General features: G+C 39.3%; 1 protein-coding gene across 1 annotated transcript in view; it reads right to left on the reverse strand.

Annotated features, from left to right (window-relative positions):
* RAPGEF5 (Rap guanine nucleotide exchange factor 5) overlaps positions 1-14,470 on the reverse strand; it is a 145,398-nt gene that overhangs the window by 6,339 nt on the left and 124,589 nt on the right. Inside the window, exons 20-23 of the mRNA XM_031554045.1 lie at positions 12,415-12,505; positions 10,179-10,229; positions 8,965-9,052; positions 5,795-5,859 (exon numbers count right to left, since the gene is read on the reverse strand). Of these exons, the coding sequence (XP_031409905.1) occupies positions 5,795-5,859; positions 8,965-9,052; positions 10,179-10,229; positions 12,415-12,505 (295 nt within the window). The remainder of the gene's footprint in view (positions 1-5,794; positions 5,860-8,964; positions 9,053-10,178; positions 10,230-12,414; positions 12,506-14,470) is intronic.

Raw genomic sequence — 14,470 nt, forward strand, 5'->3', positions numbered from 1 at the left:
GCAAAAAAAAAAAAAAAAAAAATCAACTGCAGTAAAGTAGAAAGTGAGGACAGTGGGAGAACAGGTCCTTATTGATATTGCACAGATTAAATGAGAACAACTCCCTCAGAGCCCATGGCAAGCAGTAATGAAAAACAGCCATACAATTACTTATTTTTGTTCCTGCGACTTCTATTAAACTGAAAGCCTACAGGAAGAAAGTCTTGCAGGTTGGCTGGATGCTTCTGATCCATCTCATGCTTCTTGTTCATTATCCAGGGTTTCCAGTAGTCTACAATCTCTCCTTCTGTCTCCACAAGTTTTCTAACTAGGCCGTAAGTCTTTTGTGGCACAGATAACACCTCTGTGTATGTCTGCATGCTACCTACTACAGTCAGGTCCCAGTATGAGGCATTTTTCTGTTGTATGATAACCAATACACAAAAATAACAGCCTACAGCCCAGATTAAGGAAGTACTCTGACATCTCTGTAGATATGTACCAAGAAGGAAATAGTGCAGGTACACCATTTGGAAAAGGTTGGTGCTAACAGGGATACGTAACTCTCTTGTCCAAAACAGAGAATTTTGTCCCATTTTGACAGGTCAAAGTATAAACACAGCAAAGCACTAGGTATTTTCTACACTCACAAGTTGACTATCTGCAGAACATGAAACAAAAGACAGTCCTAGGTAATTGGAACAGCATGCTGCATTGCAGAAGAAATGATGGTGAACCAGTCTTCTCCTTGTGGCTCTAAGAAGGATGTACTTTTCATTTTGCTGGGCTTTCCAACCACAGAAGAAAGATTTTAAAGTTCTGAGAAAACAAAGCCTTGGAAAAATGGAATGTAAATTCAGAATACCACTAGAAAAAAATCTGACTTCAGGTCTTAGCAAAGCATTAATGATTGCTTTCCATAGTTATTCAAGATCTACCTCAAGAATTCACGTACAATTGATGCTGGAATTAAAAAAAAATCCCTAAACTTGATTTTTGATTCTTCTTTCCAATGCAAATATCAGAAATAAGGAAGATCAGGAAGATTTGTTCTTAGCTGTCAGCTTCTCCCAGTTTACTGTGGTGACAATGTACATGGTTTCAGCAGCTACTGATGCTCACATTCCCCTGCAGTAGAATAATGAAAGCCATCTATGGATCACTGTTAACAGAATCATTATTGATCTGGAAGACCACTGCAACTGCCATATAGTAATGCCACAAATACGGTGGAGGAGGAGATGAGAGACCTGCCTTGAATATTCACTGAAACAATAGTAGAGGAGTGGAACTTGATGCTACATAGGATATTTCTCTTTGGTACTTCACAATATACATCTGCAAATATTTCTCCTCTGAGTTACAAATGTCTGTCCATTTTTATTGTTCTAACAACTCATAACTAATGATACATTACTTGCTTTGATGAAGCATTCTTTTAAAACAGTTTATTTTTCTGTTCTTCTGAGGTACAATAAGTTTTGGATGTTTCCTTAGATTATGCACACTGTGGTTTAACCCAGTAGGTGGCTCAGCATCACACTGTCATTCACTCACTCCCCCCCTTCCCAATAGGAAGAGGGAGAAAATCAGAAGAAAAAAAAAATAGAACTCATCAGTTGAGATAAAACTACTTACCAAAGGAAAAGGAAAAGATAATAGTTATGATTATATATATATGTATATATATAAAGTATATAGCAAGTGATGCAAAAGCAATTGCTCACCACCCCTCGACCAATGCCCAGTTAGCCCCCCAAGCAGCAGAAGAGAGCAAGATGAACTCCCATTCCCTTCAGAACTCCTTTTGCATAACGTCTTATGGTATGGAATATCCCTCCAGCCAGCTTAAAACAGCTGTCCTAATTCCTTTCCCTCCCAGTCCTTGGACCCTTTGCTGCAAATGGCCTTATCTGTACAACACTGTTTAGCAGCAACTATAATATCAAAAGTGTTATCAACTTTTTCTCCTAGACCCAAAAAATAGCATCATACCAGACAAAGAAAAAATCCAGTCCCAGCTAAATCAAAGACAATGCAGAGGAAATAAAAATATTTAAGATTGGTTTCTTTCAGGGTCAGGTCTTCAACTTATGAAAACTGGGATTGTTCACTATAAATCAGTGAAGTACGCTAATTTTGACTAGATGTCACCTATAAATGTGCTGAAGCATCGATCTTTTTATTTATTTGACTGCTTCAGTGACCTAAAAGTGAAAAAATAGAATTTAGCCAATAACTCTTCACAAACCTGGTAACTAATTTAAACAAATTGCAGCTAGCAGTAATAATGTAACAGCTCATGTGAACTGCTTGTATTCTTCTCACATCTCCCTCAAAAATAAGCAGAGGTGGAATGAATTAGTTGTCTTCAACAGATTATCTTTAAGATCAGAATGACACAGAACAGCTCAACTCTCACCACCCACAGAGGAGCACTTACAGGACCTCTCCAAAGGAGAGAGCTTATCACAAGAAAAACAGCACATCTTTCTTGGAATCTTCTTCATATTCCTGCTATCAGTGAATCAAAGGTGGGTTCTTGTTTTTTTGCTTTTTTTCCCTATCTCTTGTACTTCATTCTTCCCTGCAATCACGGGTAGCTATTGTGCTGATGCCCCTGCACTGATTATAGTGATGTTCCATTGTGATGTCCTAGACTTCATTGTCAATAGTGTGAGTACTGGGAGAGCTACAACTTCCACTGATACTGCTGCTATAACATTTTCCAGCTGCTACCCTTTGAATTTGGCTTTTAGAAGTAAGAGATCCCATTATCTCACAAACTGTCATTCTTTGCTGTTTCACTTCAGGTGGTCAGTGTGGTGTCCATCTCAAGACAGCCTCTGGATGTGATGGTCTGGCACCAAAGAATCTATCTGTGTAACACTCTCCTAAAGCAGAATCCCAAATCTCCCTTCTTTACTAGTCTAATTAGACTGCCTGTTCATTACCAGCTCTCTGGGATGCAACTGTAATACAAAAAATTCAACATATTCAACTAACATTTCCTGACTGTTTAAACAAATGGTTGCACACCATTAGTGTGATAAACAACACCTTTCTTGTGGGTTTTCAGCCTACCATATACCTTGAGATTATTAGTACTTCTTCAATTGATGAAAGCAGAAAAGAACAGGCTTGGGAGTTGCACAAATATTTGGGGTCTGCAGAAAATCTTCAGCTCAGTACTGAAGGTACTGTGTAAGATGTCATTATCTAAACCAGTAATGGCCACTGACCTGTATTAGAGTTTGCTGGAGTGTGGCTAAGACATGTCATTGTTAAAATACGGGTGATGGCTGCCCACTGAAAAAAACTGAAGCTTCGTATCAGTAAATACAATGGAAATATCTTGAGATGAAACGGAAAAAGACTGTCTTTTCATTTATTCCTTCAGATTTAGTATAGGAAGAGGGTATGAAACTAAACATTGATCTATTGTAAACTAGAGTTTAACTAACAAGGAGTTAAATAAACCACTGCAATCCCTTCAACTTTTGCTATTACTGCATAACATTCCAGAGACAAAAGATCATCTCTTTTTCTTCTCTTTGCAAATTCACTTCTTTCTATTTTGAATTAACTTTGTCTTCACTGCAATCATGTCATGTCAAATCAAGTTCAGTCACGGTAGGATTGCTGTGGCCATGATGATCTAAGAATATAAAATAAGCAGGGATTGCAGTAAAAGATTATACATTTTATTAAGCCAACTGGTATTACTGGGAAAAAGAAAACCAATGGTTCAGACAAACAAATCTTCCTTCTGGTCAGGTGTTTAATGCAGATCTGAAATATTTCAAAAATACCTACTCAAATGAAGACATAATAAACCATCTTTGCTTTGAAATTCCTAAGTAGAAACTCTATGCGTTTATGACAGTGAGTAAGTTTCTTCCCCAAAGCAGTAATCTGCTATGGTAGAATAATTCTTTTCTTCTTTTTCTGCAACAGTAAATTTGCAGGTGAGGTTCAGTGGCTTGATCCAAACTAAGCAGGAGCCAATGTCAACCCTAATTTTTCTCAGAGGCCAGAAAGAGCTCAGTGTAATGTAAAACACCCAGGAAGACTTCCTTGGGACAAAGCTCTTACAAATTGGAAAAAAAAAAACATGGGCATATACATGGAGATGTGTAATGTATCTTGTTAAGTAAGCTCATGCCCACAGAACTTAACAAGTGAACCACCAGGATACATATACTATCTGAGTTACAATTACACCCATAATGTGTAATGTCTTCTAAGCCTTCACTTCAGTTGCTTGCATTCATATGGATACAGGCAGCCATGAGACAGCAGGTTCCTCAGGGTGTGATCTGACTAACAATTCAGAGGAAGCATCAGTGTCAGCAACACTCACCCCATCAGCATCACACAGACTCTCCCCCATTTAAAAGGCCCATTTATGTTTTTGCATTGAAATAATGAAATCTTGGCTCACTGAAGTCAATTAGTAAAGGTCCCACCACCTCTGGAGATACAATGGTGACAGCAAGGATAGGAAATCTTACCAAGCAAGCCCAGCACACATTAAATGTATACATGATTAAACAACAAACAAACAAGATCTGGCTAAGACTCAAATAAGAATCAGATCTTTCGTATTTACTGAATTAATATATGGGCCAGTGGGGGGATTTCAGTAACAATTACTGTGCATCAAGGGCTAGTTTAATTTACATGTTAATTGGATGAACTTCCAAGAGGCAATGAAGAAGAACATGCTAATGAGTTTTATGCAAACACTTAAAGGTCAAACAGTTAATGGACTTGGGACAAGAAAACCTTTCATTAAATGCAAATCTGTGTTCTCCAATTCTGCAACAATTTAAGGTGCAGAAATCAAGTAGAAAACACAAAAAGAGGGTCTCAGGTTCAAAAGTCAAAGTCCACATCTGCTTATAAGTTGAAGGGCAATGTACATTATGATGGGATGTGGAAAAAAAAAGCTCAACATCTGGTTCATGAATAACTCCCAGTTTGCACGATCTTCTCAAACAAGTGTAAACACATGGAGAAACTAGTTAAAAACAACTCCCCAGCAACAGCCATCTGGACTCACAGTCTCATGGCACATCCAGAGCAATCAGGAAGAACATTTTGGTTCTTGATCAAATACACCAGCCCAACAAAACCAACATTTCTCCGTACCAGCACAGTTCAAATATATAAGCTATGGCTTTGAGCACTACAAAAATGTTATCAGCAAAGACTTAGTGCAAATTAGACAAATCAAAAATTCATTGGGAATATCATGCCAGCGTAGAGGTGACATCATGATGGTATAGAAGAGCCCAAAGATATTAAGTGGCATTCTATACAAGAGTTAGTATAGTGGTGTGTACATTCAGTTTGAGTTACACTTCAGACATTCATTTATTCATCATCTAACATAGATCATAAATTTTACTTTAATCATGAGTGGTTAAACTAGAGATACCTTCTCTTTAGTGCCTTGAGACAACAGAAATCAGAGAAAACTGGAGAATGTAACCGAAGAGAAAAAAAGTACAAGGTGGTGCAAAGGAACAGATTCTCCTGAGAATAAATTGAGGCAATTGTACAGCACTGATTCTGGGTAACTCTGGCTTAACCATTCTACAGAGAAGTGGAGAGGAATGAGTGAGAAGAGCAGAGGAAGGGGCAGGGGAGAGTTCAACTGTCAGCTGTTTTATCCTGTTTGCTCTTTGAAGCAAAGTTAACCTCTGTTTACTCAGAAGAAAGCCTTTTTAGTCATATAAGATAAGGAGGGGAAAGGAAAGAGGAGAATAGGAACTTCTGTGAAGAACAGGAATGATAAAATAAAGCTTACCAGCTTTTCAAAATTAACAAGGTTATCCAGAAATGTTTTATTTCCTTCATGAATGAATGTTACATCTGAAAAAAAAAATTAAGGGAAAATAATTATTTGGCAGGACTTTGTTGTTCTCTACAAAGAAATGATATTTCTAAACAGCAAGTAAAAGAAAAAGATAGGAAAACATCCCATTAAAGATTATCAAAATAGCTTACAAAAGGTGAAAAAAGCTTAGCATAATGATATGCACTACATAGACATCAAAACAAGAGGATTTTCAAGTCAGAGCCCAGAATTCTTATTAAACCTGAATTACCTATGAAGTGCGTGTGGTGCAGAGAATGACTGGGTGTAAGAGAGATACCCAGCTTGGCACACCTGCTCCACATGCCTGCAGGATAGATCCAACCTGGGACTGTGCCCAGGCTGGGACTGAGCCCCCGAGCTGTGAGCTCCACAGAGGCACAACACAAGGCTTGGGGGCAGTTCTGACACTCCCTTTCTCCTTCTCCATTGCGACTCTCTGAAGTACCCCCAAGGACAGCGGTGAGATTAAATCAGAGCCACCAAACTGGAGTTCAAAGCCTTGCGTGAGGTAAGCGTTATGTTCTGGGAAACCTCAGGGAATCAAAACAGCCTTACACAGCGTTGTTGGGGAGGATTTGCAAAGACAAAAAAAAGGTCAGTGAGAGGAAACAGCAAAGGTCTATATTTAACTCCAGGAAGGGAACTGAACACACTGTAATGAGCGGAAGGGGAAAAATAATAAAAAAAATCAGGCAAAAGATTATGATTAAAACTGGAACTGGAGGTCATTTTCTCTATTTTTCTAATGCATGCTAAGACACAAAGCAAGACCTGTCAGGAACATGAGATACTGAGTTCACAGGCAGACTTTGGCAATGCATCCTCTGGATGACACAAAGCAGCACCACCACCATACCCCTCATCTCCCACTTCGGCCATGCACAGCATGGATGCATGCATGCCTGTGAGGACTGGGATGAGAGAGCACTGATCTAACAAGATGGCATTGACACCATTCCTTGGTAAAAGCCACAGCTCTCCCTGCTGAGGTGCCAGCCCCCAGGAAGCTGTGTAACTGCACATCTCAGGATATCTCTGGGCTCTCTCTCACATCTACTTGGTTCCCTAGATTTGGGGGATTTTAGATCTCGGAACTTGCAGCTGACACTGAGGGCTGCTTTATCATCTCTCTCATCCTACCTCAAAACAGCCAGCCTGATTTATTTCCTTTTGTTTTAAAGATTAGCTCTGTGCCTGAGGGGGATTTTGTAATTGCTTAGAATGGAAATGTTAATGGCTTAATACTAGCCTGGAAACCCAGTGCTGGGACTCATTAGGCAGAGCTCTGCCTGAGGGGTGTTGAAAAGCTGGGATCTGCTCTGGCACTCCGGCACTCCGGAGCAAGTGGGGTGAGCATGGGGACACACTGGGCATGCCTCCACCACCTCCTGCTTCTGGGCAGCACTCTGAGCATCAGGGGGAAGGAGGGCACAGGACCAACTGCACCTTCTCCATCTTTGAGCACCCAGGAAAAGGGACAGAGAAAGGACAAGGCTTCGAGACCCTTCTGGCAGGCAGGCACTACTTGTCTCTGTATCAGTGCAGTTAAAAAGTGTCACTTCTAATGAAGAACTTCTACTGGAAGCAGAAATTTCCAGACAGCTTTTAAACTATGACTACAGTGAATATCTCTGAGGGTGGAAGAAACAGCAATTTGCTTTGTGGCCAACAACTAAGAGTCTAGATAAATTCAATGGAGCAGAAAATTGCATCTGAGCCACGTTGTACGGATACAACACAGCATTTTATTGCATATTTGAAAAACCTGCCTGACTTTCTAATGCTGCGTCTGCGCTGTAAGAGAGCTCCACATTTAAATTTAATTAACTTTAAAGGGACACTCTGAAGTTATTTCTCATAATCAGAGCAAGGTTCTTATTTCATTTACTTGAAACTACTTTTGTTCCTCTTGTGCTAAAATATAGGAATTTGTCGATTTATTAATGATTTCTGTGCTAATATCAAGTGCAAATAATTTTAATATAAACATTCTTGATGTAGAATGAAGTCATAGAACAGCTTGGGTTGGAAGGGACCTTAAGGATCATCTACCTCCAACTCCCAGCCATGGGCAGGGCTGCCACCCACCAGCTCAGCCCAGGACCGCACCCAACCTGGCCCTGAACACCTCCAGGGATGGGGCATCCACAGCTTCTCTGGGCAGCTTATGCCAGTGCCTCACCACCCTCTGAGTAGAGAATTTCCTCCTGCATCATATGTACTGTGCAACACATTGGGAATTGCCAGCCTTGGCAACATTTCTTCTGGATCACCATACTGAAGAAGCTTGCTGTGTTATTTTGCAATGTCTCTGCTACCCAGCACACTTCAGAGGCATGAGACTGCATTGCATGAATGCTTCTCAGGTGCACGCTTTTACATCCCTCACAGCAGAGCAGTGCAAACATCATTGTTACAAGTTACTTGTTCAGGTTTCCCTTCCTTTGAAGCCTCGATAATTATATCCAGCTGAATTAATGCAAATGCCTTTGAAGCCTGCCAAGAGGAGAAGCGTCTTGTGGCTACCAAACTGTCACCGGCTTATTTGGAAAACTGTCTCCAAACATGTTAAACTTGCAGCAGTAGCAGGCTAGCACAAACAGCCTAACGAGAACTCTTCCGGAACACAGGAATAATCAAATGAATTTGTCACGTTCTAGACAGTGTCATTAATAATTAATGACACTAAGATAATGGAATAACCAAGATACTTGCTACTGAGCTCGCTGCCCAAGTCACTGCGCTAGCAAGTAGCTCTGTCACGCCTTTCAGCCTGCAGGAGGACAGATGGGCACATCCCATTCACTCAGCTTTACAGAATGAGTAACATCAGCTTGCTCTACCCTGGTGAGGCAATGGGGCATGGCTCTGCCCAGGAAAAAGCTGTGAAAATTCACACTTTCCTCCTGACTTGAAAAGCAGCTTTGTTTATTATTATCTAGACGAAACGTTTTCTTGTAGATTTCATTGTATCTGCCACATATTTACCTAAATTCCATGTGAAAGAATAATCTCCTTATGAGTATTTTAACTAACCTCCACAAATTTTTGCACGTGCACTCACATGACAAAGAAGAGCAGACAAGCTTTAACATTACCTTTCAGAAGTAAGGGCATGAAGGGAATCTTCGGAGATTTCATTTTCTTGAATGCATCTCTGTAAGCTTTATGATTCAGCGAAGGGTCCTACAATACCATTTGGGTAATAGAGAGAAAAATCAATAGGCTATAAAAAGAGCAATTCTAAATCCATTATCGGCTTATGATCCGAACACAACTTAGATATAAGAAGGCTCCTTCAGGAAATGAGGTAGATAAAGGTTTTCAAACTGAGTGGCTTACTAAACTGAAGAGGAAATGTAAACAATGAGAAGAACAAAAGTAATTATGTTCCTCTAGATGAAGCAGTTCTAAAACTGGAGTAAGCTGCAGAACTGATACACCTCAACAACTCTGTAATTTCCCCATGATTTTCTATTAGCGAAATTCCTTCAGCTTACTTTCTAGCACAAAACGTACCCCTAGAGCATATTGCTGATAAATTTCCCCTTGCAAACAATACCCACACCCCCACTCATCCTCCCTCATAAAAGCAAAACAAAAACCAAACAGAAACACCTATTCTCAGATCAGTGAAACATACTGGACATTTTCAAAGAAAATAAGAGAACATGATTCAGTGGCATTGTGCAATTCAAAAACCCATCTCAATTTCCTCTCTAAGCAAGTAGTTTTGTACACCAGCTCACAGACAATCTTGAAAATATATTAATTAATAAAGGACTCATAGTGCAGCAGCATAACAATGGTTAAAGGCTGGATTTCATGCTCCCTGCACTAGGCAGCGATCTCACCAGGCACCCAGCTCACTGACAGCCAGAGGAAACACTTGTTTACTCAGCTTTGATAATGGAGACAAAGACCCTTAGCTTCTTACTTTTTATTTTATTTTTATTTTTATTTTTTTTAAACATCAGCTGTCCTCCTTGTCTGAGATCTGCAGCACATTTCCTTGGATAGAAGATGATTAACCAGCAGAGCAATAGAACAGTTTTCAAACTGATGATACTGGTGAACGGGCGACACATTTGCCTCACTCTGCCCTTCCTCCAGCTGTCAGGAGCACAGCCTGTTTCTTTTTTGCTTTTTCAAGACCACCTCTGAGCTTTGGAGGGCTGCATGGTCTACAGCAAATCTCTGATCTGACACAACCAGGTTCTAGCTCCAGTGACAGGCAGGCTCGACATAAATTAGAAAGAAGGGTGGTAGGTAAAGACGAGCAACTCTGTTTTGCTGCCAATGCTGTACTTACTGTCAAGCTTTCCAGTTCTGTGAAAAGTTTCTTGAACTTTCCGGGAATTTTCTGAAGTGGGGAATGCAGAGAAAAAAAATAAGTAGAGTTGGTAAAAAATAAAAACAAACAAAGACAGAAAAATGCTGAACTTTTTTTCTACAGAACTGATCTGTGAAGTGCCTGCTGGCGAGATACCAGAGCTGCACTACATCCTGCAGCCTCCATACCTTGGGTTCTTTTACAAAAACAGCATATTAACAGCTGTTTTTATTTACTTTCCATGCTGGTGTCAGAGAACTTTCGTAAAAAATGAGTACCTCATCTCTGATATCTCATTCTAATCTGACAGGGAAGGATTCCATGAGAACCTAAGCACAAAATAGCTTCTTCCTTCATCCTTTGTATGCTAACGCCTACTCTATTCCATAAGCATCTGCTGCCTGTATCTCTAAGATGCTTTAATGGATTTGCATCATTATAGTCAAAACAATTTTTCCTTAATATGAATTTTGCTGCTGGGTTTGTGGGAATTTGTCGTTTTTTTTCCAGCTGTACTGGATAGTTCAGTAGAAGTTATATCCCCCCTTACTACAAATCCTGTCTCACTCGTGTACTTGGAGCCTGACAGCCACAGTGATACTATCGGAGGAGAGAAATTCAGAACAATTAAGATTAAGTGGACGTGTGATATGATTAAAATGCTAAAATAACTGGATATGGAATTGCAATTGCACATTTTTAATATCTTTAATCAGAGAAAGTTAGGGTCATTAAAATACTGCATATTGTAGAAAAAAATGTAGAATATGCTTGGGAGTACACTGCTTGTTTAAGAATTCAAGTGCAGAACCAACATAATTTAGTGTGTAAATGGTTGCTTAAATTTAGGTGGCTTCATTTACATGTGTAAGTAATTATAATTAATTTATAAACATTGCTCTACTTTCTAGAAGTCACATTACTAATGCAAATAACCTTCTGCTTTTGAAATTTGCAGAGAAGTTTTTTTTTAAAAATGCCTATGACTTCATAAATATTTTACACACAGGAACTTGACATATTTACAGCGATACATGTGCAGAGACACTCCTTGTTCAGACAAGCAACACAGTTTGTTCCTCCTAGAGAAGTTTGCCAGAGGCACATGATCCTCAGAGGGGTCTCACCATGCAGGAGAGTTCCCTGTTGTATGGGCAAGAGAATCACACACTGTTGCCAACAATACTTAGTTTCTTCCAGTGTTCTACTACAGTCCACATAAAAGGAATGAGTGGGGCAAGGTGTTTTAGAATCAAAAGACACAGGGGGATTCCATAACGTATGTATTTTTTCTCTATACTGTTTGCTTTATCTGTTATTTAAAGGTAGCCTCGACTGAGTCCCTGCAAACTCAACTCCAAAGTAAGTCATTGTCCTCATTTCTCTGCATGCCAAAGTCACTGGCATATGCAGTGCCATTTACATATGCATGATTTCATGTGCTAGATAGATTTGTAACCCTCCAATGGCCACTGGGTTTCAGCTGCTGGTACTCAAAAGCATCTCCAAAGATCACAGCCATTCTTCGTCACTTTGTGTTACAGGTTCACATTTGTTGAATACTGCCTGCTTGTGGTGCTAGGGCAGTGGCAAAGGATGATGCTTCTCCCCATATAACATCAAATTACTCCTTCCTCAGTTTTAGGTTCACCAGCAAATACAGTAAACTTGCAGATAACTACTACTCGGTAATCTACTGAGATGGAACAACAAGCAAACAAGGGACAATATAAACACAAGTCTCAGTGGAATCCTCCTCTAAACATCTCATGCTCTGACTGACTGGCAACTGATAGCTTCTTTAACAGTCAATCTCTGTTCTCTAGTATGTTAATTCATGGCAACTGTGAGGGACTTAATCAAGGAGAAGTTAAAAAATTTTGTTTTTCATTTTATAAATGAAATGCCTTGTTTAGAACCAACCTTATAAGATGTTCTGTTTTGACATATATTTACAATGCTAGGATAATTTACCTGACTTTTTCTAAAAGGCTGAGAACTCCTTGCTTTGCTCTTATTCAAAAGCCCTGGAAGGACACATTTATTTGAATTGGTACGTATCTAAGGCTTCGGGTCACAGTAAAGTTTCTCTACTGACATTTGTTCTCCGTTTGATTTCAGCATGAAAAACAAATAATTAGGAAGAAAAGGTAGACAACCAGTAGACAACATATATGAGAATTGGTTTTGACAGAATCTAAAAGATGTGTCTTACCTCCCAGGTCTGAGACAGCCGGCTGACAGATGCAGTGTTGAGACCCATAACAATGGCAAAAAATGAATTCAGATTTCTTTGGGCTTTACAGCTGTGGAATAAAAATATGAATGTTATATCCTGATTTTTTGTCCTCGGAATAAGAGATAAATGGAAAGCACAAGTATCCTAGGTTACTGAGTCCAATTTCAGCTCTCAGCACTAACATACAATCATCTTCCACGTAATGAACTCATTAAACGTCCTACCATGGCCACCTGCAGTCTAGGTGATGTGGTCTCAAAGAAGTTTTTTAGCAAGTGTTCCATGTTTCATCAACCCTGTTGTTGGCAGGTTATTTTTCTTCCTTTGCTGTCGGAAGTAATTTTCCCTTTTCAATGTTCAAGTTACTCTCTGCTGTCCTTTACCACACAGAATAAATCCTTGACCTCTATTCTCTTGTATTATAAATATTTTCATCTCCTTTTTCATTTTTTTCTGAAAATTGTACATCACTGGTTCCTTCAATTTCTCCTTGTGGCCATGGATTGCAATCTATTTCTTCATATTGCTATTATCTTTCATTGAATTCTTTGTATTTCATTTTAACTTCTCTTCCCTCTCTCCTTCTTACCAAGGAGAGGTAATGAGACAGTGGGGAAGGAAGGAGGAGCACAATTACTGCTTTCCCTCTTAAGTTCTTACATCTTTCTCCTCTGCAAGTATAAAATAAACATAAAATATATCTACTTGGAACAGCATCACACTTTGTCCTTGTCTTTAATTTGTCATCTATTATCACCCAAAGACCTTTGTCATAGTACTGTTCTTTACAATCATGCATTTATTTCTTCAGCTCGGTATTAGAATTCCCTAGCTGAATTACTTTGCATCTATCTAAATTAAATCTTATTCCGCTGTTGTTTGCACATGCCACTAGACTCTTTAGATCACTCTTTTTTTTTTTATCCTCCAATGCATTTGCAATCCCTCATCATTTTTATTGTCTGAAAATCTGATTAATGTTCTTTTTACATATCCCTATAAATTAGTTGTAGTTTGCACTAGTTCTAGTACTGGTCTCTACAGAATTCACTTGATACCTCTATTCTTTGACATTTCTCTACATACAGTCAGTCCCTCCTTATTTCTAATCAATTAGAAAATATGAAATCCTGAAATAAAGAGCTCTTGTCTCTTTATATATATCCTGAAATAAAGAGCCCAAAGAAGATTCCATTTCTACAGATTCTTGAAGATTACAAAAACAGATGTATATTTTTGTGAGTATGAGAAAGACAGAATCCTAACATGATTTTAAGTATGAGTGAATCCACTGTCTTCAATGGGATTAACCATCAGGGAAAAGTACATGCCCATCCTTTAAACTGGAAACTCCCCGGCACTTGTTACAAGTTTGCATAAAGCTCACACTCATCACTGCATACCATTTTTAGATGGTGCCTCTCATTTAATTTCAGTTATCTTGAAGTTAATCCTGACTCTGTTGTTCGAGTTCTTTTATCATTAAAGTCAGGCAGCTCTCAGAGGTAATCCTCTGTGAAACAAGAAAGGAATCCAACATAACCTGGATAAACTGCTATCGGAGGACCCAATTCTCTCAAGCAACTGCAGAGAGAAGGTAAGTATTTCAGTCAGCCACCCTTTGAGCAGCACAAAGGCATCTGTTACAATCCATTTGTTCTAACACCATGCTGACTTGCTTCTCTGACTCCTCTAGATGCTCATTTCTAGCAACATGCTAACTCATTTTCTCTCTCAAATCACTTGTTTTCTATTTTAGACTAACTCATCAACAGAAGAATAGACATCTGTGTGTCAGTAACTGACTTTCCTTAAGTACTGACATACTTGTGTAAAAGCCCATCTTCTGCAGGTGCAGTTCCCTCAACAATGAAGCACACACACACACACACACATGCACACTATAAGATCTTAGTTCTGTTATTTTGCTGACAAAGTGGAAATCAGAGAGAGACTCCTTGCTGATTCTGAGGGAGCACGAAGCAGCCAGAGCAGTTCAGAGCTCCCTGCCTCTCTCCCTTCATCAAAACAG

Source organism: Meleagris gallopavo, chromosome 6, assembly GCF_000146605.3.
Source record: "Meleagris gallopavo isolate NT-WF06-2002-E0010 breed Aviagen turkey brand Nicholas breeding stock chromosome 6, Turkey_5.1, whole genome shotgun sequence".
Classification (NCBI taxonomy): domain Eukaryota; kingdom Metazoa; phylum Chordata; class Aves; order Galliformes; family Phasianidae; genus Meleagris; species Meleagris gallopavo.